Here is a 26,026-nt window from a genome sequence, read left to right as displayed (position 1 = left end):
TTTTCAACATTTTGTCTTCAACCCAGTTTGGTGGGGATGTCCCACTTGGGCTATTCATAGTTGAATTTGTGTCTAAGTTGTGTGACTTGAGATTATAAAATTTTTTGAGTGGTACACATAACTGGTCAGTGTTGTGTGGAGAGTATTGCTTAGAGAACCAGCTTCTTTATTATCTGACTGATATCATACCTGAAAAAAAGGATATCAGGTTTGTAACTCTTCTTCCATTGACAGCAATAGAATGTGTTTGGTTGTATTGGGTAACCTATGAGTGAGTAATTTGCACTCTGCCCACCACTCAACATCAAGTCCATTGTTGTTACATGCGCTATATCTGCAATCTTATTCTTCTGTCAGTCGTTCGCACCATTTGCGCATGATATTTCAATGGTGTGACTCACTGTTTTCTTCAGTTGCTGTCCGTCTTCTTCAGGGAGCATCTGAAGAAGATGGCAAGTCACGCCGTTGAAATATGTTCCGAGAACAACACGAACAAAAGCCTAAACAATTACAATGTGGTGGGTGCTGAAGTTGCTGATAATGATTTTTTGGGTTGTGGTGATTTTCTGGGGATTAGAAAACAAATTCAACGGCAGAGGGTTTGGAGACAGAAGATACAGTGCACTTGTTGAGTTCCACTATTAAAATTTTGATGTCATCATCACGTTAGATATGTGGATTTTATTACTAGGTTTGGTTTGCAGAATATTACACTCCATACTTTGAGTGAGGCATCTCTATAACTAGTCTCGTGCCATCAATTCTCTGTTGGGAGTTCTTTGTACCACAGTGGATTACTCGTATGCATAAAATATCACAGTCAAGTAATTAAATGTTCAATTCTTGATTGAATGATCTGTATGAAAATAATAATGTTTACTGAGGAAACTTTACAGTTCTTTGGTCAACAAATAGGCCAGGAAATTAATACCCATTCAACTTCACAACTAAGTTCCTTGCGCAAATTGAGAAGGGTCTTAAAGAAACATTTCCTGTTCACGTTGCTCTTTTAAAAGAACTGTTACCAATGAACCTGAGATCTTCTACTTTCAGATCTGTTAAGCCACACAAGCCACAGGCTACCTTAAGGTTGTTTGTTATTGCTGTTAATTTCCCGGCTTATTTTTTGGCCAAGGAGCTGCAAAGTGACCTCAGTAAACATTTTGATCTTCATTCACATCACACATCCAAGAATAGATACCATTTAACTACACATCTCAACCAGGTATCTGTGACCAACAATACAAATCCAGCAGTCTGAACATAAGCATGTAGACAAATATCCCATTAAAAAAATGATTCCTATCATCCAGCCCAAGTTCTGGCAGCACTCTCACTTAGAATCACAAATTAACAAATTCCCATCTTGCTCAAAATCACCTTGGATTACAGCTACAAAAACACCTTATACCAGAAATTCCACAAAGTGATGCATGTAAAATAAGTAGCTTTAGTAACATAAAACCAGAAAAGTAATTGCAAAAATAGTAGTATAAGGCTTAAAAAACAGTAGCAGTTTTAGTAATTCAACATTTATTGTTTATCATTACAACCAATTCATGCACATACAATTCATATTTATAAGACAAAGTATGATAAATCATGTAATTAGAATTTTAAGTGTAATGTTGTTGTTGTTGTCTTCAATCCAAAGACTGGTTTGATGCAGTACTCCATGCTACTCTATCATGTGCAAGCCTCTTTATCTCAGAGTAACTACTGCAACCTACATCCTTCTGAATCTGCTTACTTTATTCATCTCTTGGTCTCCCTTTATGATTTTACCCCCCACACTTCCCTCAACTACTAAATTGATGATCCCTTGATGCCCCACAACATGTCCTACCAACCGATCCCTTCTTCTAGGCAGGTTGTACCACAAATTTCTCTTCTTCCCAATTCTATTTAGTACCTCTTCATTAGTTATGTGATCTAAACATCTAATCTTCAGCATTCTTCTGTAGCACCCCATTTTGACAGCTTCTATTCTCTTCTCATCTAAAATATTTATCGTCTATGTTTCACTTCCATACATGGCTACACTCCATACAAATACTTTCTGAAAAGACCGCCTGACACTTAAATCTATACTCTATGTTAACAAATTTCTCTTCTTCAGAAACACTTTCCTTGCCATTGCCAATCTACATTTTATATCCTCTACTTCGACCATCATCAGTTATTTTGCTCCCCAAATAGCCATCAGCTACTTTACGTGTCTCATTTCCTAATCTAATTCCATCAGCATCACCTGATTTAATTTGACTACATTCCATTATCCTTGTTTTGCTTTTGTTGATGTTCACCTTATATCCCCCTTTCAAGGCACTGTCCATTCAGTTCAGCTGTGCATCTGGGTCCTTTGCTGCCACTTACAGAATTACAATGTCATTGGCAAACCTCAAAGTTTTTGTTTCATCTCTGTGAACTTTAGTCTCTACTCCGAATTTTTCTTTTGTTTCCTTTATTGCTTGTTCAATACACAGACTGAATAACATCAAGGATAGGCTACAATCCTGTCTCACTCCCTTCTCAACCACTGCTCCCTTTCATGCTCCCTTGACACTTAACTGCCATTTGGTTTCAGTACAAGTTGTAAATAGTTTTTCACTCACTGTATTTTACGTCTGCTACCTATAGAATTTGAGAGAGTGTGTTCCAATCAACATTGTCAAAAGCTTTCTCTAAGTCTACAAATGCTATAAACGTAAAGGTTTGCCTTTCCTTAACCTATCTTCTATGAGAAGTCGTAGGGTCAGTATTGCCTCACGTGTTCCTACATTTCTCCAGAATCCAAACTATCTTCCCTGAGGTCGGCTTCTACCAGTTTTCCCATTCTCCTGCAAAGGATTTAAGTTATTATTTTGTAGCCGTGACTTATTAAACTGATAGGTCAGTAATTTTCACACCTGTCAGCACTTTCATTCTTTAGAATCACAATTATTATATTATTCTAAAAACAAAGATGATGTGACTTACCAAATGAAAGTGCTGGCAGGTCGATAGACACACAAACAAACACAAACATACACACAAAATTCAAGCTTTCGCAACCAACGGTTGCTTTGTCAGGAAAGAGGGAAGGAGAGGGAAAGACGAAAGGATGTGGGTTTTAAGGGAGAGGGTAAGGAGTCATTCCAATCCCGGGAGCGGAAAGACTTACCTTAGGGGAAAAAAAGGACACACACACACACACACACACACACACACACACACACACACACACACACACACACACGTGTGTGTGTGTGTGTGTGTGTGTGTGTGTGTGTGTGTGTACACACACACACACACACACACACACACACACACACACACACACACACACACACACACACACACACGTGTGTGTGTGTGTGTGTGTGTGTGTGTGTGTGTGTGTGTGTGTGTGTGTGTGTGTGTGCGTGTGCGTGTGCGTGTGCTTGTGTGCGTGTGCGCGCGCGCTTGTATACCTGTCCTTTTTTCCCCCCTAAGGTAAGTCTTTCCGCTCTCGGGATTGGAATGACTCCTTACCCTCTCCCTTAAAACCCACATCCTTTTGTCTTTCCCTCTCCTTCCCTCTTTCCTGACGAAGCAACCGTTTGTTGCGAAAGCTTGAATTTTGTGTGTATGTTTGTGTGTCTATCGACCTGCCAGCACTTTCGTTTGGTACGTCACATCATCTTTGTTTTTATATATATTTTTCCCACGTGGAATGTTTCCCTCTATTTTATTATATTATTCTTTATATCTGCCTGTCTCATACATCTTGCTCACTAAATGGAAGAGTTTTGTCATAGATGGCTCTCCCAAGGCTATCAGTAGCTGTAATGGAATGTTGTCTGATATCGGGACCTTGTTTTGACTTAAGTCTTGCAGTGCTTTCTCAAATTCTTCACATAGTATCACATCTCCCTTTTCTTCTTCCTCTACATCCTCTTCCATTTCCACAATATTGCCCTCAAGTACATCTCCCTTGTATAGACCCTCTACATACTCCTTCCACCTTTCCGCTATCCCTTCTTTGCTTAGGACTGGTTTTCCATCCGAGTTCTTGATATTCATAGAGGTGGTTCTCTTTTCTCCAAAGGAAAATTAGTTTTCCTGTAGGCAGTATCCATCTTATCCCTTGTGATCTATGCGTCAACAGCTTTATATTTCTCCTCTGACCATTTCTGCTTAGTCATTTTGCACTTCCTGTCAACCTCATTTGTTAGACATTTGTATTCCTTTTTGCCCATTTCATTTATTGCATTTTTATGTTTTCTCCTTTCATTGATTAAATTCAATATCTCTCATGTTACCCTTGTCTTTTTACCTACTTTATCCTCTGTTGCCTTCACTATTTCAGATCTACCCATTTTCTTCTATTGTATTCCTTTCTTTCTTTCTTGTCAATTGTTCCCCAATACTTCCTCCGAGACCATCTACAACCTCTGATTCTTTCAGTTTATCCAGGTACCATCTCCTTAAGTTCCTGCCTTTTTTGCAGTTTTTTAAGTTTTAATCTGCAGTTCATACCCAATAAATTATGGTCAGAGTCCACGTCTGCCCCTGGAAATGTCTTACAATTTAAGATCTGGTTCCTAAATCTCCGTCTAACCATTATATAATCAATCTGAAACCTTCCAGTGTATTCAGGCCTCTTCCATATATACAACCTTCTCTCACTATTCTTAAACCAAGTGTTAGCTATGATCAAGTTACGTTCTGCGCAAAATTCCTTTCTCATCTCCATATTTACCTACTACCTTTCCTTCTCTTCCTTTTCCTTCTACTGAATCCCTGCCCCATGACTATTAAATTTTCAGATCCCTTAACTATCTGAATAATTTCCTTTATCTCATCATACATTTGTTCATATGCGGAGCTAGTTGGATATAAACTTGTATTATTGTGGTAGGTGTGGGTTCTGTGTCTATCTTGACTACAATAATTGGCTCACTGTGCTGTTCATAGTAGCTTATTCATGTTCCTATTCATTATTAAACCCACCCCAGATTACCCCTATTTGATTTTGTATTTATAACCCTGTATTCATCTGACCTGAAGTCCTGTTCCTCCTGCCACAGAACTTCACTAATTCCCACTGTACCTAAATTTAACCTATCCATTTCCCTTTTTAAATTTTCTAACTTACATGCCAGATTAAGGGACCTGACATTCCATGCTCTGATCTGTAGAACACCAGTTTTGTTTCTCCTGACAATGTCCTACACAGTAGTCACCACCCAGAGATCCGAATGGGACTATTTTACCCCCAGAATATTTTACCCAAGAGGACATCATCATTTAATCACACAATAGACCTAAATGCCCTCAGGTAAAATTATGGCTGTAGTTTCTCCTTGCTTTCAGCCATTCGCAGTACCAGCAGAGCAAGGCCAGTTTGGTTGACATTATAAGACCAGATCAGTCAATCATCCAGACTGTTGCCCCTCTAACTACTGAAAAGGCTGCTGCCCCTCTTCTGAAACCATGTGTTTGTCTGGCCTCTTGACAGATACCCCTCTGTTGTGGTTGCATCTACGGTATGGCTGTCCGAATTGCTGAGGCACGCAAGCCTCCCTGCCAACGGCAAGGTCCATGGTTCATGGGAGTTGGGGTTATGTGTAATAAAGAACTTAAAAGGAAAGATGATGAGACTTACCAAACAAAAGCGCTGGCAGGTCGATAGACACACAAACATACACACAAAATTCTAGCTTTCGCAACCAACGGTTGCCTCGTCAGGAAAGAGGGAAGGAGAGGGAAAGACAAAAGGATTTGGGTTTTGGGTAAGGAGTCATTCCAATCCCGGGAGCGGAAAGACTTACCTTAGGGGGAAAAAAGGACGGGTATACACTCGCGCGCGCGCACACACACACACGCACATATCCATCCGCATATACACAGACACAAGCAGACATTTGTAAATCCAAATCCTTTTGTCTTTTGTCTTTCCCTCTCCTTCCCTCTTTCCTGACGAGGCAACCGTTGGTTGCGAAAGCTAGAATTTTGTGTGTATGTTTGTGTTTGTGTGTCTATCGACCTGCCAGCGCTTTTGTTTGGTAAGTCTCATCATCTTTCTTTTTAAATATATTTTTCCCACGTGGAATGTTTCCCTCTATTATATTCATATCATTAAAAAGAACTTAAAAGTATATACAAAATTAAAATTACATGCTGTCAGGAAAATGGCTCAAACAGTACACTTTAAGCTATTTTACTAAAAAGGAGACAATCAAATTTGACTGTCATTTATGAATAATCTCCAAAATCTCATCTTCACTATTGTCAAGTTCCCTTTTTCACATAATATTAATGTGCCTTCCATTATTCCCCCAGCAACCCTGACACCTTCCACGTCTTTCTTACTTGTTTCATCTTTCAGTCTGTGGTTTGCTTCTTTAAAGAAAGTATGAGAAGAATTGTTTGTTTCTTTTTTCTCCTGTGACACTGTCCTCAACTGCTATTCAAGTTTCTTCAATTAATTTTTTAAAATTGCAAGTTTTTGTATCTTTATTTGAGTCTGTTTAGCTGCTACTTTTTCTCTTTCTCAGCTTTAAACTACTTATCTTCCACTTGTCTTTGCCCTTCAACGTGATTTTCATAATATAATCCAGCTCCATAAACAAACTTAGGTAAATCTTTCGTAATTGCGTTATTGATACTTGTGCTACACTGTCATAAGCTGTCAACACATCTTGAATTTATGGCCTATCACTTAATAAACATTCTGCATAGATGATTTTTCCTCACAAAGAACTCTTAAAAATTAGGAAAAATCTCTCACCATCATTATACCTGTGTGATGCAGATTAACACAATTTTACCTAAAATTCCAAGAGATCAATATTTAACATAGCTATACTCACTTTTGCTTTATACAATACCCATAAAAATTCTGACTGGCTGTTCACATAGTGAGAGTCCTGCCTTTAGCACACACCATTCATCTTTCATGTCTAGATCTTTCAAACCAGTGAATGCTATTAGATTAGACAATTCAGTAAGATCATTCATGCTTGACACTTTTTTTTTTTTGCTTGGTGACACTGAAAATATTATATATTACCAGTTTCTGACACTGCTTTCTGAGTCAAATAATTGTAAGATGCTAAATAACGGTTTTGTATCTTGTGACAATACAGATTATCTCTCTCTCTCTCTCTCTCTCTCTCTCTCTCTCTCTCTCTCTCTCTCTCTCTCTCTCTCTCTCTCACTTAAGGATTTTGTGTGTCAAGCAGTTCTTTCCTAAAACACTAAATCCACAGACTTGAGAAGATAGACTCTTTGAATTGTTTTGTTGAAATCTATGACTCATGCTTGCAAATACTCCCTGATATTTTTCCCTAATATTTCTCAGTTCAGTAGAAAGAACATGGGTAAGTGGTTCTGGACATACAAACAATTTTATACATTAACAACATATTTCAGCAGATCTATGACAAAAAGTTCTGCAATGATATCACCAAATTCACTACTTTAACAATACATTTGTACTTCTCTGAATTTAGTAAGTTCTTATGTTATAGAACATAGTTCAAAACATAATCTGCAGTTGCTGGCCACTGTTCAAGAACTCACTCTGCTGCTGGACCTGCTGTCAGCCATATGTTTGTATGTTCAAGAAAGCACAGATTCAGAACATTTTTCTTATTCAATTTCTTAATTTTTTTTTTTAAATCTGAATAAACCAATAATGAAATCACATGCAGTGTCCCCATAATCTTCTAGATGTTCCAAAAGAATTTTTAAATAGTATGTAAGTTGCGTGTGCCAACACTCAGTAAGCCTTGTCCTCTTTCTTCAATTAGTTTAGTGTTTAACAATTTCCATACCTTCTTGTTGTCATTCAGCTCATGTGAACCAAACACAAGCAATTTTTTCAGAAGTGAAACAGCATTATCCACAACCTGGACTGTCTGATTAATAATTTCAACAGCAGGACATGTGCTCAAGAAAAACAATTTGTAAATTTTTACATACAATTTTCTCTCGCCTCCCAACCAATACCAAACTTCGAACAACAGTTCTTTTTTGTGGGCATTGATAGGGGTTTCATCACAAAGCAATGAAAAATACGATTTCTATCATCATCTAAATATTTCTCATGCATTATTATATAGGTCAGCTTTGTTCAACATAACTGAAAACCTGTGCAATGGTGTCAGGGAACACTGCAGTAAAAACAATTTTTGAGTCTTCATTGACAGTGGCAGCCATGTTACATTGAACTGATTTCATTGTCCAGATTAGTTCAGCTTTTGTCATTTCCTGTTTTGAAACAAATAGCTGTAATGATGTTACACAAGTGTTCTCTTTCCTAATATCTGCATTTAAATTTCCTCTTGAGGCTGTAATTTTCCCCGAGTTGTTTTTAACAGACACAATTTGCTTGACATTTTGGCTTTAATGTTTTCTTTATGCACAACATACTGTGTCAGAAATAGGAAACTGTTTCACAAATTTTTTTGTTACAAATAACACAAAATACTTTTATTTCATCACTCTTTTAGCACACGAAGAAAAAATATGACCTAGGCGGTATGTTGTTCTAAACCACTCTGGGAGGACATAAGTTCTTTCCATTTTTTGTTCCCTGCAAAAGTAAGAACGTCCAAGAACGGAGAATCCAGGATGCAATGTAACAATATAATGAAAAGGATAGTTGCTAATCACCATATAGCAGGGATGTTAAGTTGCAGAAAGGCACAACAAAAAGACTCAGAAAGTTAGCTTTTGACCAACAAGGACTTTGTCAAAAGCAGACAAAAAAACAAAACAAAACAAAAAATACCACACACACACACACACACACACACACACACACACACACACACGACCACAGTCTCTAGCAACTGGAGCCAGACTGCGAGCAGCAGAGCATTTTGGGAGAGGCGACTGCATGGGGCTAAGGAGGAAGCTGGGGGTGAGGAGGGGGAGGGATAGCAGGGTAGAGGTGGGAGGTGGTAATGTGTTGCTGGGAGCATCTGGGATAAGGTGGGGAGTGGAGCAGCTAAGTGCAGTCAAGAGGTTAGACAGAGGGCAGGGGAGAGGTGGGGAAGGGGGTAGTGGAAAAGGAGGGACATAAAGACTGGGTGTGTTGGTGGAATAGAGGACTGTGTAGTGCTGGACTGGGAACAGGGAAGGGCTAGATGGATAAGGACAATGACTAATGAAGGTTGAGGCCCAGGAGGGTTATGGGAACATATGATATATTGCAGGAAGAGTTCCCATCTGCGCAATTTAGAAAAGCTGGTGTTGGTAAGAAAGATCCAGATGGTACAGGCTGAGAAGCAGTCATTGGAATGAAAAATGTCATGTTGGGCAGCATGCTCAGCAACAGGGTGGTCCATTTGTTTCTTGGCCACAGTTTGTCAGAGGCCATTTATGTGGACAGACACCTTGATGGTTGTCATGCCCACATAGAATGCAGCACAGTGGTTGCAGCTTAGCTTGTAGATCACATGATTGGTTTCAAAGGTAGCCCAGCCATTGATGGGATAGATGATGATTGTGACATGACTGGGGTAGGTGGTGGTAGGATGGATATATGGGACAGGTCTCACACCTATATCTATTACAGGGATATGAGCCACGAGGCTAGGGGCTGGGAGCAGGGGCTGTGTAGGGATTGACGAGGATATTGTGTAGGTTTGGTGTGCACTGGAATACCACTGTCGGAGGAGTAGGAAGGATGATGGGTAGGACATTACTTGTTTCAGGGCATGACAAGAGGTAGTCAAAACCCTTATGGAGAATGTGATTCAGTTGCTCCAGTCATGGGTGGTACTGAGTCATGACAGGAATACTCCTCTGTGGGCAGACAGTGGAGCTTTGGGAGGTGTTGGGTGACTGGACAGATAAGGCATGGGGGATTGTTTTTGTACAAAGTTGGGAAGGTAATTATGATGTGTAAATGCCACAGTGAGACCCTCAGTATATTTCGAGAGGGGACCACAAATGGCTAGGCTGTATGGATGGCACTTCTTGGTATGGAATGGGTGGCAGCTGTCTAAGTGGAGGTATTGCTGATGGTTGGTAGGTTTGATAGGACATGGGTACTGATATGACGATCTTTGAGATGAAGGTCAACATCGAGGGTGGTGGCTTGATGGGTTGAGTAGAATAAGGTGAAGCGAATGGGGGAGAAGGTGTTGAGGTTCTGGAGGAACATTGATAGGGTGTCCTCACCCTCGATCCACATCACAAAAATATCATGAATCTGAACCGAGTGAGGGGTTTGGGATTCAGGATGTTTAGGAAGGATTCTTCTAGATGGTGCACAAATAGGTTGGCATAGGATGGTCCCATGTGGATGCCCATAGCTGTATCCGGAATTTGTTTGTAGGTAATGCCTTCGAAGGAGAACTAATTGTGGGTGAGGGCATAGTAGGTCATAGCAACTAGGAAGGAGGTCATTGGTTTGGAATCCATTGGGAAAGGTAGTGTTCAATAGCAGTAATGCCATGGGCATTAGGGATGTTAGCGTAAAGGGAGGTGGCATCAACAGTGATGAGTGGGGCACCATGTGGTGAAAGACCATGAACTGTGGAGAGTCACTGGAGGAAATGATTGGCATCTTTCATGTAGGAGGGTATGTAGCAGTTATGTCTATAAGGGCAAAGATTCTCTCAGTGGGGGCACAGTAACCCACCTCCATGGAGCATCCTGGGTAGTTGGGTTTATGGACTTCAGGAAGCATGTAAAAGATAAGAGTAGGGGGGAATGGTAGGAGTGGGGGGGGGGGGGGGGGGGGGGAGAGAGAGAGAGAGAGAGAGAGAGAGAGAGAGAGAGAGAGAGAGAGAGAGAGAGAGAGAGAGAGAGATATCCTGTTGGATTTCTGGAATGGGGCCATTGTAGCAGGTTTTGTAAGTGGAAGAATCTGACAGCTAGCTGAGTCCTTCTGTGAAGTAATCCTTGTGGTCCAAAACAACGGTAGTGGAGCCTTTGTCAGCAAATAGGATTATAAGGTTGGGGTCAGTTTTTAGGTGGTGGAATGTGGATCTTTCTGTGGGTGTAAGGTTAGTTTGCATGTTGAGGGATTTGGGGAATGATGGTAAGACAGGGTTCAAGGTTAAGAAATTCTGAACAGTTAACAGGGGGTGATTTTGGGGCAGGGGGGAGGGGGGATCACAGTTAGATGGAGGAGTGAACTGGAGTCAGGCAAGGTTCAACACTGATTTTTGGTTGAGTTTGACTAGTAGGGTTGGTGGCAGAAAGGTGTCTCCACTGTAAGGACTGGGAGAAGGAGAGAAGATGTGTAACAAGTCCTGCATGACTGAATTTGGAGGTGGGGCAAAAGGTGAGGCCTTTGGAAAGGACGTACTTCTGTGGAGCTAAGGCTTTTGGAGGAAAGGTTCCTGACTGTGTTTCAGGTCTGTTTAGGTTCTGGATTCTGTGTGGTGGTGGGAGGGAGAATACTGAACACCTCCCAAAGCCCCACCACCCAGCCACGGAGGAGCATTCATCTCATGACTCAGTACTACCCAGGACTGGAACAACTAAGTCACATTCTCCACCAGGGTTTCGACTACCTTTCATGATGCCCTGAAACGAGAAATGTCCTACCCACCATCTTTCTCACCCCTTCCATAGTGGTATTCCTCTGCCCACCGAACGTACGCAATATCCTCATCCATCCATACAGAACCCCTGCTCCCAACCCCTTGCCTCGTGTGTCATATCCCTGTAACAGACCAAGACGCAAGATTTGCCCCATACATCCTCCCACCACCACCACCACCACCACCACCACCACCACCACCTACTCCAATCCTGTCACACATGTCATCTATTTCATCAAAGGCCTGTGAAACCAGTCATGTGATCTACTAGCTAAGCTGCAACCATTGTGCTGCATTCTATGTAGGTGTGACAACCAACAAGTTGTCTGTCCACATGAACTGCCACCAACAAATTATGGCCAAGAAACAACTGGATCAACCTGTTGCTGAGCATGCTGTCCAACATGACATTTTTCATTTCAATGACTGCTTCTCAGCCTGTGCCATCTGGATCCTTCCCAACAACACCAGCTTTTCTGAATTGCACAGATGAGAACTCTTCTTGCAATATATCCTACATTCCTGTAACCTTCCTGGCCTCAACCTTCATTAGTCATTATCCTTACCCATATAGCCCTTCCCTGTTCCCACTCCACCCCTACACAGCCCTCTATCCCACCAACACATCCAGTCTGTTTACATCTCTCCTTTTCCGCTAACCCCCCCATCTCTCCTCCGCACTCTGTCTAACCTCTCAACTGCACCTAGCTGTCCAACTCTCCACCTTGTCCCTGCACACTTTCAGCATCACTTTATGTCCCCCACCTCTACCCTACTACCCCTCCCCCTCCCCCCTTAGCCTCCTCCTTACCCCTACCCAGTTGCCTCTCCCATAAAGCATTGCTCCTCGCAGCCTGGCGCACGCGTGCGTGCGTTTTAGGATGCAAAAACAACTAGGGTCACATGCATCCATGTCAAAAACTATAGAACATGAAGACAGAGAGGAGTTAAGAAACAACTATATGTCAATCCCAATGACAGCTAAGAACAGGGACATGAAGAATGGCCTACAAAATACACCATAAAGAAACAGTGGTACAGAACTAAAATTTAAATGGCCACCGCCATATTGCTATGATGGATAAAAAGTAAAATGCAGTCAACAGCCCACTCGCCATTTGCTAAAACTACCAATAAGTCAGATGGCAAACCCAAGTGGGAATGTAAATGGTTAAAAAATTGGCATTCCATCAAGCAATGGTGGACAGCTAAAAGCTGGGTGCAATGTGCATGAAGTGGTGGAGGAGCGCCACTTAACGAATGACAATGGCTAAAAAGGCAGTGCCCAATATGCAACCTAGTCAAAATGATAACCTCATGGCAGGAGGGCCGAGAGGAGGTCACTCAAGCCACTGGGAGAGGCTTAATAACCTGGAGCTGATTCCCATGAACATAGGACTACCTCCTGACAGACGGCAACACAGAGATCATCGGAGGGAATATAAGAACTAGGGGGCTTAGGTACAAGGATTGCAGCCTTGGCAGCAGTGTCAGCAGCCTCGTTTCCTGTCACACCAACATGACCAGGAACCCACATAAACAGCACAGTGGCTCCATCAAGAGTAAGCAAGTGACAGTTTTCCTGGACCTGTTGCACTAAGGGATGGGCAGTGTATGGTGCACAGAGGCTTTAAAGGGCACAGAGAGAGTTTGAGCAGAGGACACAATTGAAAAGCCTGTGACGCTGGATGTACTCCGTGGCCTGATTTAGGGTGAAGAGCTCTGTTGTAAATACTGAGCAGTATTCCGGAAGCATATATCACGAAACGTCGGCGCAATGACGGAGGCACGCCCGACACCATGGTCATTCTGAGAGCCATCAGTGTATACAAAGGTACAGTTGCGAAGGTCCGAAACTGAAGGCGATAGAGCAAGGCTGGAGTAGTGTCCTTAGGAAGTGAATAAAAGGCCAAGGTGAACATGGGCCACTGCACGAAGCCAAGGTGGTGAAGTGTTCACACCCATCGGGAAAGATGCAAAGAGCGAGGAGTTAAGCTGGCAGAGCAAGAGCCAAAAGCAAACTCCAGGAGGTAACAGAGAAGAGGGACGCACCCCACACTTGCAGTCAAAGGTGTCATCAAAGAAAGAGGCATAGTATGGGTGGCCATGTATGGCAGACAAAAGGCATGCATACCTACTGAGGAAAATGTCACGGTGGTAGGACAGTGGTAGTTCAGCAGCTCCGGCATACAGACTCGCAACATGGCTAGTGTAAAAGATATCAGTGGCCAAATGGATGCCGTGATGGTGGATAGTGTTGAGATGGCATAGGAGGGATGGTCATGCAGATGCATAAACAAAGCACCCATTGTCTAGTTTCGAACAGTCAAGGGACCGGTAGAAATGGAGGAGGGTGGTTCGATCTGCACCCCAGGATGTACCATTGAGGACACGTAGGACATTGAGGGACCGTGTACAGCGAGCTGCTAGGTAAGACACGTGGGAGGACGTAGAGTTTCCTATCAAGCGTGAGCCCCAGGATTTTCCTAGTTTCAATGAATGGGAGTACAAAAGGCCCAAGATGTAAAGATGGTGGGAAAAACCAATTGCACCACCAGAAATTCATATGAATGGTTCCGGCAGTGGAAAAACAAAAGCCATTGTCAACGATCAAGGAGTAAAGACGATCAAGACATCACTGAAGACACCACTCAGTGAGATAGGTCTGTGGAGAACTGCAATAGATGGCAAACTTGTCAACAAAAAGTAGTGATGATGATTATTTGGGTTAAGGGGGTGCACTACATCATGGTCATCAGTGTCCTGAAGAAAAGTCAGCATGCAAATTCATGGGTGGCGACTAAGGTTGTCCCCACATGCAGAGCAGTTTATAATGTATTAAAGTCTGCCACCCTTCCCCACAAATTTAGGGATGAGGCCTGACCATTCACAAAATTTCTCCAGCGAGACAGAGAGCTGCCCCATTATCAGTATATAAGACACACATAGCTGCAGTATGCTGAAATGTAAGCAGCAAGCCACACACTTCACAAAGTGGTGAATCCTCCCGCAGAAGGAGGATGCCATGTGTGAAAGGGCTGTGCCCAATGTGCAGTCTGGTAACAAAACCTCCCAGCGCTGACGCTGACATGAAGTCCGCCAAGCCTTTGTGGTCAATTTGAGTGACCGTAGTTTGTTGTCTGTCACCTGCAACCATTCAGTCTCCCATTGACACATGATGCATCTGTCAGAAAATGAGATGATGGCGTGCAACAGGATGGGACACTGATGGACAGCACCATTCCTACAGGATTGATTCACCATGTCATTACCCTGGATCACGATGTGGCCAGGTACCCAGCAAAACATCACCTCCTTGCCACAGTGTTGCAGCTGCTGTAAGGAGTCGTGGATGAGCTGAATCAGCAGGTCTACTGGATACATTTGGTGAAGTGCTTGCAGCGCACCAAGAGAGTTGGAACAGACAAGAAACCTTGTACAGTGATGTCTGTGAACCCTCTCCAGTACCATCAGAATGCCATGTAACTCCACATCATATTTTGTAAATTGTTTGGGAAGACGCATCTTAAAACCCTATCAGGGAAAACAGCAGAAAACCTGAGAGCCTTCTCCTGCTGGGATTCATCTGTATAAATAACAAAAAAAACTGTGGTATGTACTTAAAGTAGATGAAAACAAAGTTGTGAAAACAAAATCTGGAGTACAATTTCTCATGTACTGCTTAAAATCACTTTGGGCCTCTGAAAACGCCAAGGTGGCAGTGTATTCCATCCCTGGGTGTGTATTTTGATGTCTGAGAGATCCAGATCCTTGAGACAGTTTGTAGCACATATACCAAATGGCTCGGTCACTTGGGGTCGATTCCTGAACTGGCGTTCAAAGGTGGGTTGGATCAGTGAACTAAATGCCAATGACTGAGGTGACACAGAGATTTTCTGCACCTGTCAAGCCAAATGGATATGTTGCCGAATCCAGAGCAGTGGTTCACCAGCCTCTGCACACAGACTCTGAACTGGGCTGGTCCAAAAGGCTCCAGTTGATATCCGAATGCCCTTGTAGTGGACAGCATCGAACATCCTGAGGTGTGAAGGACAGGCCGATCCACAGGCCATGCTGCCATTATCTAAGCATGATTGAACAAATGCCCTATAAAACTGAATGAGGCAGGACCTGTCAACTTCCAATGTTTATCTGCCAAGGCATTTCAAAATATTCAATGACTGGAAGCCCTTTGTTTGTAGATCTTTCAGATGTGGAAGCCAAGTTAATTTAGAGTCAAATAATAAACCCAAAAAGTGCATTGTCTTGAAAATGTAAAATGTTGTTCACCATTGTGACCACTGGTTGGTTAAAACTCCGATGAGCACGGTTGAAGTTGACACATGTAGTCTTCTCTGGTAAGAACTAAAAACCAGTTGTCTGGCCCCAGGTTTCCAGCCTCTTAATGGTCAGCTGTAGCTGCCTCATCATTGTTGTAAGATCATATGAAGAGTAGAAGATTGCGAAGTCATCCACAAACAAAGAGCATCTGACAGGGCTCCTGACAGCGGAGGAAATGCCATTCATAACAATAGCAAAAAATGTGACTGAGGAGACTGCCCTGGGCAACCCATTCTCCTGAACATAGCAATCAGACGTGGCATCACCAATGCCATAACAAACACACTGGTCCTCGAGAAAGGATTGACTCAGAAGTGGCAGGCGTCCACATATTCCCCATTCTGAAGTTGAAGGATGCTGTATACCCAAGAAGTGTCATATGCTTTTTCGAGGTCAAAAAATACACAAACCAAATAGTTTCAGTGTAAGAAGGACTCCTGTATGGCCTTCTCCAGTAGAATTAAGTTGTCAAGGGTGGAACGGTAGCACCTGAAACCACTCTGGGAGCAGCTCGGGTGATCTCGGGACTCTAGCAGTCGGACGAGGCAGTGGTTGACCACGCAGTCAAAAGTCTTACCTATACAACAGGTAAGGGCTACACCCAGTAACTGTTAGGGGCACCACAGTCCTTGCTTGGTTTCCAGAATGAAATTAATATTGCCTCCTTCCAAGGCATGAGGTGCTGAACATCAAATCAGATCTGATTGAAACAGGAGAGGAGTCATCCTTTCGCTTCAGGGCACATGAAGCATGGCTGCAGACAAAGCTGATCCTAGTTCCCACATGGAGAATGGAAGGTTGTAGACTTCCTCATTATGCGAGATGAAATTTAGCTTCCTCATCTCTGCAGTCCTATGGAATACCTGAACAGTGGGAGCTCGTCTGCATGACGTAGTAAGAGTAAAGAAGTGTTCAGCTCCTACACGAGCCATGTCTTCTGGCGTGTCCACCAAGACCCCATTATCTGACAAAGCCTTAAGGGGCATTCCTGAAATCTGTCTTACTGATTCCCAAACTTGAGCAGTGGAAGTGGGCCAATTAATGGAAGTCTTTAATTCCTTACAGGAAGTCCTCTTCCATTCTTTGATCACTCACCTTGCATGTGCACTCACAGACCTGAAGGCATGGAGATTGTCTGGAGGTGGACAGATGGACAGAGCTGTTCGTCTGGCCCCGATTGCCAATCAATAGTCATCATTCCACCAAGGTAAAGGCCATCGTATGAAGTGGTTACTAGACCTGGGAAGGGACTCTGCGGCAGCCCTTTGAATCTCACAAGTGATCTGGGCCACCGTCTCCTGTGCACAATCCTTTTGTTCAAAAATAGCTGGTTGACTGCACTGTAACTGATTTGCCCTTTGTATCATCCATCTGTGTGGTCTCCTATGGGCCACCGTTCTAGTCAGCAGAGGGTTCCACACTGGGAAGTGGTCAATAGAATGTAAATCTGGAGCCACTTCCCACTGAACTTGGTCTGCAAACGATGGGGAACAAATACAAATGTCAACGGCTGTAGAGACCCTGTAGCTGCGGGAAAGTGAGTCATCTGATCCGCATTCAGAAGGCAGATATTCTCAGAATGGACGAATCGCTCGATCTTCCGACCCCTGGAGGAAGTGGTAGCTGAGCTCCACAGCACACTGAAGTCCCCTACTACAAGGAGGAATGGGTATGGGAGTGCCTGGAACAGTTCTGCCACTGCGACTGCATCCAAAGCATCATTGGGGGGGGGGGGGGGGGGCAGGTACAAAGAACACACTGTGATATTAAAGAGTGCGAAAACTTTCACAGCAATTGCTTGAATGGTCGTGGTAAGAGGGACAGGACAGGAGTGGCATCTGTCATCAAGGAAAACAGCCACTCCACATTTAGCCCTGTCTCCAGCAGTATCATCCTTCCTGTATGTGTGGTGGCCCCATAATGCAGGAGTGACAGTGACTAAGATGCATTCTTTGTAAGCAGATGCAGAAAGGTTTTTCCAAGACCAGTAGCTGCAATTCTTCCAAATGTGAGGGATATCCATTCAAATTCCAATGCAACACGAAAGTCACTGCGGAAGCCATTGGTTAGCAATGGTTGTTCTTTTCTTTCTCCCTTGGAGGCGGTGATTTACTGGGGAGGTCAGGGGAACATTAGCTGATTATTTGCTCTCCGGTTCCACCAATTGGAAGTCCATATCCTCAAGAGCATAGTCCCCCCCATCAGGTAGGGACAGAGCTCGCCGATCTGAAGGTTTACCTACCACATTCTTGGACTTAGAATTACTTTTCAAAGGAAGTTTTTCTTCACTGACAGGAGGATGTGGTTGCCTGGGTTGCGGAGATGGCTTAGTTGGCTTCTGACGTTGAGTAGTGGTATGTGGCTAAGTTGGTAAGCCTATTGCTGACTGCTTCCGAACGACATCAGTTACAAATGGAGCGTTCCCCCCACAGGTACAAGTGCATGTGCTCGTACTCGAATCTGTGGTCCGAGTTTGTGTGGAGGCATCACATATAGCGACTGGTGTCTTAAGGGCTGATGCGAAAGAAGTAGCAAAAACCAGTGGCTCAATAGCTTAGAAAGCTTATTTAGCCTCACCATGGGGTACGCGTCTCTTTACTTTCAACTCCTGAATTTTCCTTTCCTCGTTGAAAACCCCACACTTTCTGCTCTACACTGGGTGATCCCCAGAGCAGTTTACACAGTTCGGAGGAAGTATACAAGAATTACCTGACTCTTGAGCTGAGTCTCCACAATTGCCACATGTAGGCTTCCCATTACATCCCATAGTAGTATGGCCAAATATTTAACTTTTGTAGCACGCCATTGCACTGGGTTAGGAACAAACGGGCAAACCTTGAGGATATAGCCTGCAAGGATATGTTCAGGTAATTCTGGAGTACCAAACTTTGGAAAAAAGTCAGCAACATTTATTCTAATTTGCCACTGACTCTCCTTATATAATTCTGCACTTCTGTGATGCCCTTATTTTTCCGTTCTTCACATAACTCCACGGGATCCACTTCCATTATATCGGAGTAGGTAACATGCCCTTAGTAAAGTTAAGGGTGTTATGCAACTCAGCCTCAAATGGGTAGTCACCTAATGCCTTACATCCCAGAAGCTTAGATATTTGGTTGGAATTAGCAGTTTCAACCAAAAGTGTTCCATTACGAAGTCGTTTAACACTTTTCAGAGACACAGCTATACCTTCCAATGCCTTGTGAATATAGAAAGGTGATATCGTCTCAAAGATCCCCCCTGTTCGCTTGGTTACAATGATTCTGAGACTTCTTTTTTGGAGGACTGACCAACTGAGCGCTCTTTGAGGAGTTGGTGTAGGTACTGCCTGACAATACTCCCCTCCCCCATCAGTAGTAGTAGTTTGATGAAACCATTCCATAGGGATCCCACGAGATGCTAAGGAAACAACCATTGACCCAGGCAGAGCCCAGCATGTCTGGGCAAGCCTTATACAACAAGGGGGAGGGGGGGGGGGGGGTGCGCAACAGCCACAGTCGGGGATTTCTGCAGAAAACCATTCATGACATGGGAGGACAAAGTGACGGAGATGGTCAACTGCAAAATGGCACACTCTAAATCACTCTAAATCCACACTGTGCAGTGATTAGTAAATTGCAAGACTCAAGCCACCATACCAGCTGGACGTGAATCACATGTTCCATCACCATGCAAACACAGCTGGTGAGATGGGGCAGTAGCCAGAAGGAAGGAGTTTGTCCTTACCGGGCTCAAGTATGGGTATGACAGTGGCTTCACACCAGCATCTGGGAAATGTGCCCTCTGCCCAGATGTGGTTGTACATATTAAGCAGAAAGTCCATGCCCATAAGAGAAAGGTGCTGCAACATCTGAATGTAGACAGCATCTGGCCCTGGGACAGAGGATCAGGAGAAACCGAGAGCACGATCTAGCTCCCTCACAGCAAAAGCGGCATTATAGCAATCACGATTCTGAGAAGCAAAGGATATCACCAGTTTCTTCCGTTCGTTTCTGATGGAAGAAGGTAGGGTGATAGTGGGAAGTGCTCGAAATTTCCGCAAAATGGCGGCCCAAGGTGTTGTAGATAGCAATATGGTCCACGATGACATCGTCCGCTACTGTCAGACCGGATATTGGTGAATGCATCTTGGTCCCAGGCAGCCATTGGAGGTTGGCCCACACAACAGAGGAAGGGGTGCAACTGTTGAAAGAACTAGTGAATGAAACCCAGCTAGTTTTTTTGCTATCCTGAAGAACATGACAACACTGTGCATGCATCTGTTTATAATGAATGCATTTCGCCATCATAGGATGACAGTTAAAAATGCAGATAGCATGTCTCCACATGCAAACTGTGTCACAGCATGCCTCAGTCCACCAAGGGACCAAACACGGCATGGTAAAGATGAAGCACAAGGAATGGAACATTCTGCAGTGGAAAGGATAACGTATGTAAGATATTCCACCTGGTCATCACAACTGGGGAAATCTTGTTCTTCAAAGGTCAAAGGTAAAGCTGCCAATCAGCCTTTGTAGGCTGCCATTTGGGTGTGCATGCAGGTGGGGCAGGAGTCAGCTGACGGAAATGGTCGCTCGAGTCAGTGTCAGAAAGAACGGACCTCACGAGATAATAGACAAGGTGGGCAGTATAGAGGGATACGTCGAAATGGAAGTAAGTGTGTGAGGAGCTGTAAAGGAATGTGGATGCTCCTGTGTTAAGGCAGAAGAGGTTAAGTTTATTATGAAGGTCAGCCAAGAGGGTACCTCTCTGACAGATTGTGGGAGAACCTCACAGGGGATGATGTGCATTAAAGTCACCGAGGGTGATGTAGCTGCCCGATAAGCCAAAGGAAGACTGCTCTGTGACAGCGAATGACTGAAGGACATAAATGGTATAAACGGAAAAAGTCAGGTGAGGAAGGAAAAAAGTGAAATGCAACAGCTTAAAGATGGGTTGACTACGAACGTCACCTCATATGAGCAGCACGACTCCCCAACGAGATGGAATGCCGACTTCAGGGGGAAGGTCAAAACAGACCGGGAAGAAATTCGAAAGCTCAAAGCGGTCGTGAGGACACAATTTTGTTCCCTGCAATGCCAAAAGCAGCCATAAATCCTCTTTGTGGGATTGAAGGCCATGAACGTTCCATTGGAGGAGAGTCATGCCGAGGAAAAAATGAAGGGGTGTCACCTCGGCAGCTGCCGAATGCCAGCCTGCGAAGACTCTCTGTTACACAGGACACAGAAGCAGGAGGATCCTGCTTCATGAAGTCCACAGGAGCATTCGCTTTCTTGTGCTGTCAGTCTGTGGAGTCGAATGCAGAAATATGGTTGGTAGTGTAGAACGATATGGAGGCCAGCCAGGCTAAAGTATCACATGGCGACATCACTGAAGAGGATCTTAAGAGCTGGCGAAGGGGAAGACTATTTTGCCTTTGTTGGATTTCTTTAAGCCTTTCTGGTTAGTGCAGGAAGACCCAGGTGCTGGTTGGCTGGCGGGACAGAGTAAGTTTTCACAGGAGTACTACTCCTGTCCTTTCCGGCCTGCCGGTTGTGTAGCTGGTGGCTTCACCCCTTGAGGTGAGAGTTTGATAGCTTGTTGCACAGCTGGACGAAGGGACAGCAATGCTACCAGGACACTTGGCGATTTCACAAGCTGAGGTCGCACGTCTGTGTGGCCATGACCTCCATGGAGTGGGATGTAGCAAGAACAGTACTGTAAGTGTCAGACAGAAAGCAGTGTTTCCGGCTAGCCAATTAACTTGCGATCGACCAGGCAAGCCACTTTTTCCTTTAACTGGATCTTCTGGGCGGCCTGCTCATCAAGATACATGGGACAATCTCAAGAGGAGGCGGCATGGCCGCCATTGCAGTTGAAGCAGAGGGGAGGAGGCAGCAGACAATAGCCCTCATGCGCATTGCTACCAAAGGTTACACATTTGGCTGGGTGTCAACAAGGTGTTCTAGTGTGGTTGAAACAATGACACTGGTACCAGCGTATCAGGTTCAGAATGTATGGTCAGACTGTGATAATTTCATGGCCTGCTTTGACCTTGGTTGGAAGCACCACTTCATCAACATTGAGAAAAAAGAGTGTGTGGGCACTAAGGAGGAATCAACCTATTTTCATCACCCGATGGATGGCAATGACACCCTTATCAGAGAGGTATGATTGGATTTCGGCCTCTGTCAGACCACTGGCCAGTCTAGTGAAACAACACACTGGGCCTCGACACGAACAGGCTAGTCATGGAGAAGCAAGGCGGCAAGCAGTTATGCTGGAGAATCAGAAGTAGTCTCCAAAAGCAAAATGCCATTCCGTAAACGAGAGCAGGATTTCACAGGGCCGGCAACTGCATCAACACCTTTCTGAACAATAAACTGATTTACCATTGCGGAGAACTGACCATCTTCAGTACATGGAACCATGAGGAACCTTGGTGCAGCTAGAAGAGTCTTCAAAAAATTAGCCTCATTCTGTCTACATTTCATAGATGTTAATTGTGAAAATGATTGGCTCATTGTGAGAAGATCCCCATGATTCCCAGAGTCTCCAATGGGGCACTCCTTCCAACTGGGGGCCCCTTCACAAGGGGGTTCACACCTCAGGACACATCTCCCGAACATCAGACAGAGGGACCAATGGTCAATTTCGGAAGGTAGCAGCTCGGGCAATCACCCCTCCCTGGGCCAGTCCTGTATCAGAGGGTATGTGCAAATGCTATCTGTTGACCCGGGATTGGGAATTTTGCATTACCCAGTCACCTGTTAGATGTCAGACACATGGGCCATCCTTCAGGAGCGCACAGAGAGGAAGGAAAAGAAGAACCTCAAATGCTGGAGTGGAGGAAGGATAGGAGAATGGAAACAAAGAAAGGAAAAGGGAACAAAAACAGTGGTGAGACTGTTCTTATGTCAGCGACAGATAATGCAAAACATTCCCAATAACACCTCAGACATGTTCCCCAAGGGATAGCAAGAGGAAAGACATGCAGCACGGAATGGAAAAGATGCTGCAAAGGTTAGGGCCCCATGGTAGCCAAGCACGAACCTGTCAAATAGTGGTGAGCCCCCTGGGGATGGCTCACTTGCGGTGGTCACCTCTGCTCTACCTAATGTCACAGGACTGTTTCATCACACTACATTAAGTGCCATGGTTTTTAGCTTATACAATACCTCTTCACCTAGGCAGTTCCTCTGTTTTATTACTAGTAATTACCCCATTATTAGTATTGAAATCAATGCCAAGTTTATTTATTCAAACTTCCAGTAACTGAATGGTTCTTTACTTTATTAATTGAAGCTTACTCGTAACTACTGTTAAAAACCAGTTCAAGATCATGACTTTAGCATAATCTTATCCTGTATGAACTAATTATTCCACTAATCTAAAATTAATGTTTTTGAAACTGATTGCTTAATAAACCAAATTTAAGCAATCTTCATAAAACTGACAAAAATTGACAACTTTCTCAAACTGTGTCATATTAACAAAATTTGAACATTTCTGAAAAATCAGGCAATTATGATCAATCGTGTTTATTTATTGCACATAAAAGTTAATGTAGTGCGTGTTGGTTAATTCTGGGTCAGTCCCAGCGATACTGACGTATGCTGGGTGACTTTTTAATCAAGTGGAATTCAAAGTGAACTGAGTGAGGCAATAGTCATTACACAAAATTTTATTAGATTGTTCAGTTGCAACAAATGTGGACACACACGTCATGACAAATTTTAGTTACCACATTGGCTATGTGGGATTAGGTGATGGAAAAATCTTGGAACTTATTTTAGTTATGATAGCTAACAGGCCCCAACATGAAAGAATATCAAAATGAAAATAAAATTAATTGGAAAAATCAACAGGCAGGTGCATTCAAGACAATGTGGGAATAGTGCCACTGGGTCTGAATTTATGTACTGTGGGTGTCAGCTTTGACTGTTGAATATGTGACAAAAATAAATTCACAGAAGTGTTCATGTCCAGGAAATGCCCCAAAGGCCTTCTTGAGTTGCCTTATTTCTACTAGCTTTCCTACATGTGTCTCAATAGTATTCCTTTTAAGTTACCATGATTTGCTCATGACTGACGTGGTCATGTACATTTATAATCTTCACTTTACAGAATATCTCCATCCCTCACTCCGCAATCTGCTCCCAAATCTGCACAGGTTTATCTTTGACAGTAGTTGTTACGAACATTGGCACTCTCCAGGGCCTCGATTTCACTACAAAACAATTCACTTATGACTCATCTGTCCAGCCAAATAATGTGTGTATCTTCCTGGAGGTCACACAGTACAAAGTCATTACAACCAATTCCTAGTATTCAGCCTACAGCAAAAAAATTTGATTTTTGTTCTGAAATAGTTTAATACATTCATGGCTACTTAAGTATCTGCCTTCCTTCGCTACCCCCCCCCCCCCCCCCCCTCTTATGACAACTCCTGCAGTCTTCATGTCCATGCGCTCAAATATTTTCAAATTTTTCACCAAATGAAAATGAGAATTTTTTTTAAATTTACTGATATTTGAATTCCTAACATGTATAAAAGTGATCAATAACAGAAATGGAACAGCAGATGATGAAATAGTAGTGCAGGTAATGCAATAGAGTAAAAAGAATATTTCAGTTGTCCTAACTGGACAAATACAAATTACTCACATTCGGTGATGAAGAAATTAAGCATTGTGAGGGCAACAGTATGTCCACTGAACATATAGTCTCCACACGTCCTAACACCTTGGATGGACATCCCAGCACCACGCCAAATAAAGTATGCCTTCTGCACCTTTGTCCACACATCGGCACCTGGCCTTTCTGGAGGGCTGCAATCCAAGTGGGTTCCAGGCACGGACAGCGATGTGATCAGCATTGTAACACATCGAAGAAGGAACACTGTGCCAGATAGAGCAAAGAAGCGACGCAGCAATATGAATCTGTCAAAACAATTAAGCAAACAATGGGAGTTGACTTCTGTAGTTCTGAGCAGTAGATCTAAAACCTACTAAAATCTTATCACAAAATAATTTTTGTATAATACTTTATTTCAGACCAAAAATTAAACAATGTAAACTCCAAGCTGGAATGCTAACAATGAAACAAAAAGGAATTGCTACTTCCCATAAAGATGACACATTAAGTTGCAGACAGGCACAATTAAGACATTTACACATTAGCTTTCAGCCACAGCCTTTGTCAGAAAAAGAAGAAAGAGAAACACGTACCATTCATTCACAGAAGCTAGCACACCTCACACTCACTTGACACCATTCTTCTCCTAGTTGCCAGGGTCGGTGGTCATGCAAGTATTAGGTGTGCTTGCTGTGTGGCTGAATAGTACATGTTTCTCCCTCTTCTTTTTCTGATGGAGACTGTTGCCCAAAGCAAATGTGACACTGTCTTAATTGTGCCGGTCTGCAACTTAACATGTCGTCTTTACAGTAAGTAGAAATCTATCTTTTTTCCTTACATTGTTCACATCAACAATTATTTTCCAACAGTATCTAATAAAAAAAGAAAACAACAACATAATCTGCAAAGTAAAGTAATTATCAAAGAAAAATTCTCTCACTCACTCACTCACACACACACACACACACACACACACACACACACACACACACACACACACACACACACACACTCTTTGTGATCTTGTTTCTCTTCTAAACATAATTAGATTTTTTCCAACATTAGAAGAGTTTGCAGAAGCTTTGGTCATGTAAGCACATTTCATTGTCATTCTGTAAGCACTTGTCTCGCAATGATTTCTTCAGCCAAGTAGAGATCGATTGATTGATTGAGAGCAGTTATGGGACTAAATGGTGAGGTATTCAATCCTGCAATTCCAAAGTTACACACAGAAGAGAGGGGGGTCCACTAAAAGTGGACTGATCCAGACACAGAAGTCAAACTATAAAATGAGGAAGTTAAAATATACACAGCAGAAGGTATAAAAGGGTAGCCCAAATCTAAAAACTGGGAAAACAGAGGAATAAAAGTGTGGTCTTTGCAAGGGGGAGTGGTCACGGGTCGCAGACCGAGAAAACATGAGGAGAGGCCCCCAACTACAACCACCCTGCCCCTGCTCCAGGAGTAAAGCAAAACCTTAAATTTGAAAATAAATCCACTCTCACGGAGGAAACTGAGGACCAGTTCAACCATCCATG

The 26,026-nt window shown here is 43.3% G+C and overlaps 1 protein-coding gene across 2 annotated transcripts in view; it reads right to left on the bottom strand.

Moving 5' to 3' along the window:
* The window catches only part of LOC126100755 (ceramide phosphoethanolamine synthase-like), a 70,702-nt gene that overhangs the window by 16,795 nt on the left and 27,881 nt on the right, over nucleotides 1-26,026 (bottom strand). For both annotated transcript variants that reach the window (XM_049911380.1, XM_049911379.1), the window contains exon 5: nucleotides 24,519-24,793. In XM_049911380.1, coding sequence (XP_049767337.1) covers nucleotides 24,519-24,793 — 275 coding nt within the window. The remainder of the gene's footprint in view (nucleotides 1-24,518; nucleotides 24,794-26,026) is intronic.

Source organism: Schistocerca cancellata, chromosome 9 (assembly GCF_023864275.1).
Source record: "Schistocerca cancellata isolate TAMUIC-IGC-003103 chromosome 9, iqSchCanc2.1, whole genome shotgun sequence".
NCBI classification, from domain to species: Eukaryota; Metazoa; Arthropoda; class Insecta; order Orthoptera; family Acrididae; genus Schistocerca; species Schistocerca cancellata.
The sequence above is the reverse complement of the archived record's forward strand: the minus strand, read 5'-3'. Positions and strand labels throughout refer to the sequence as shown.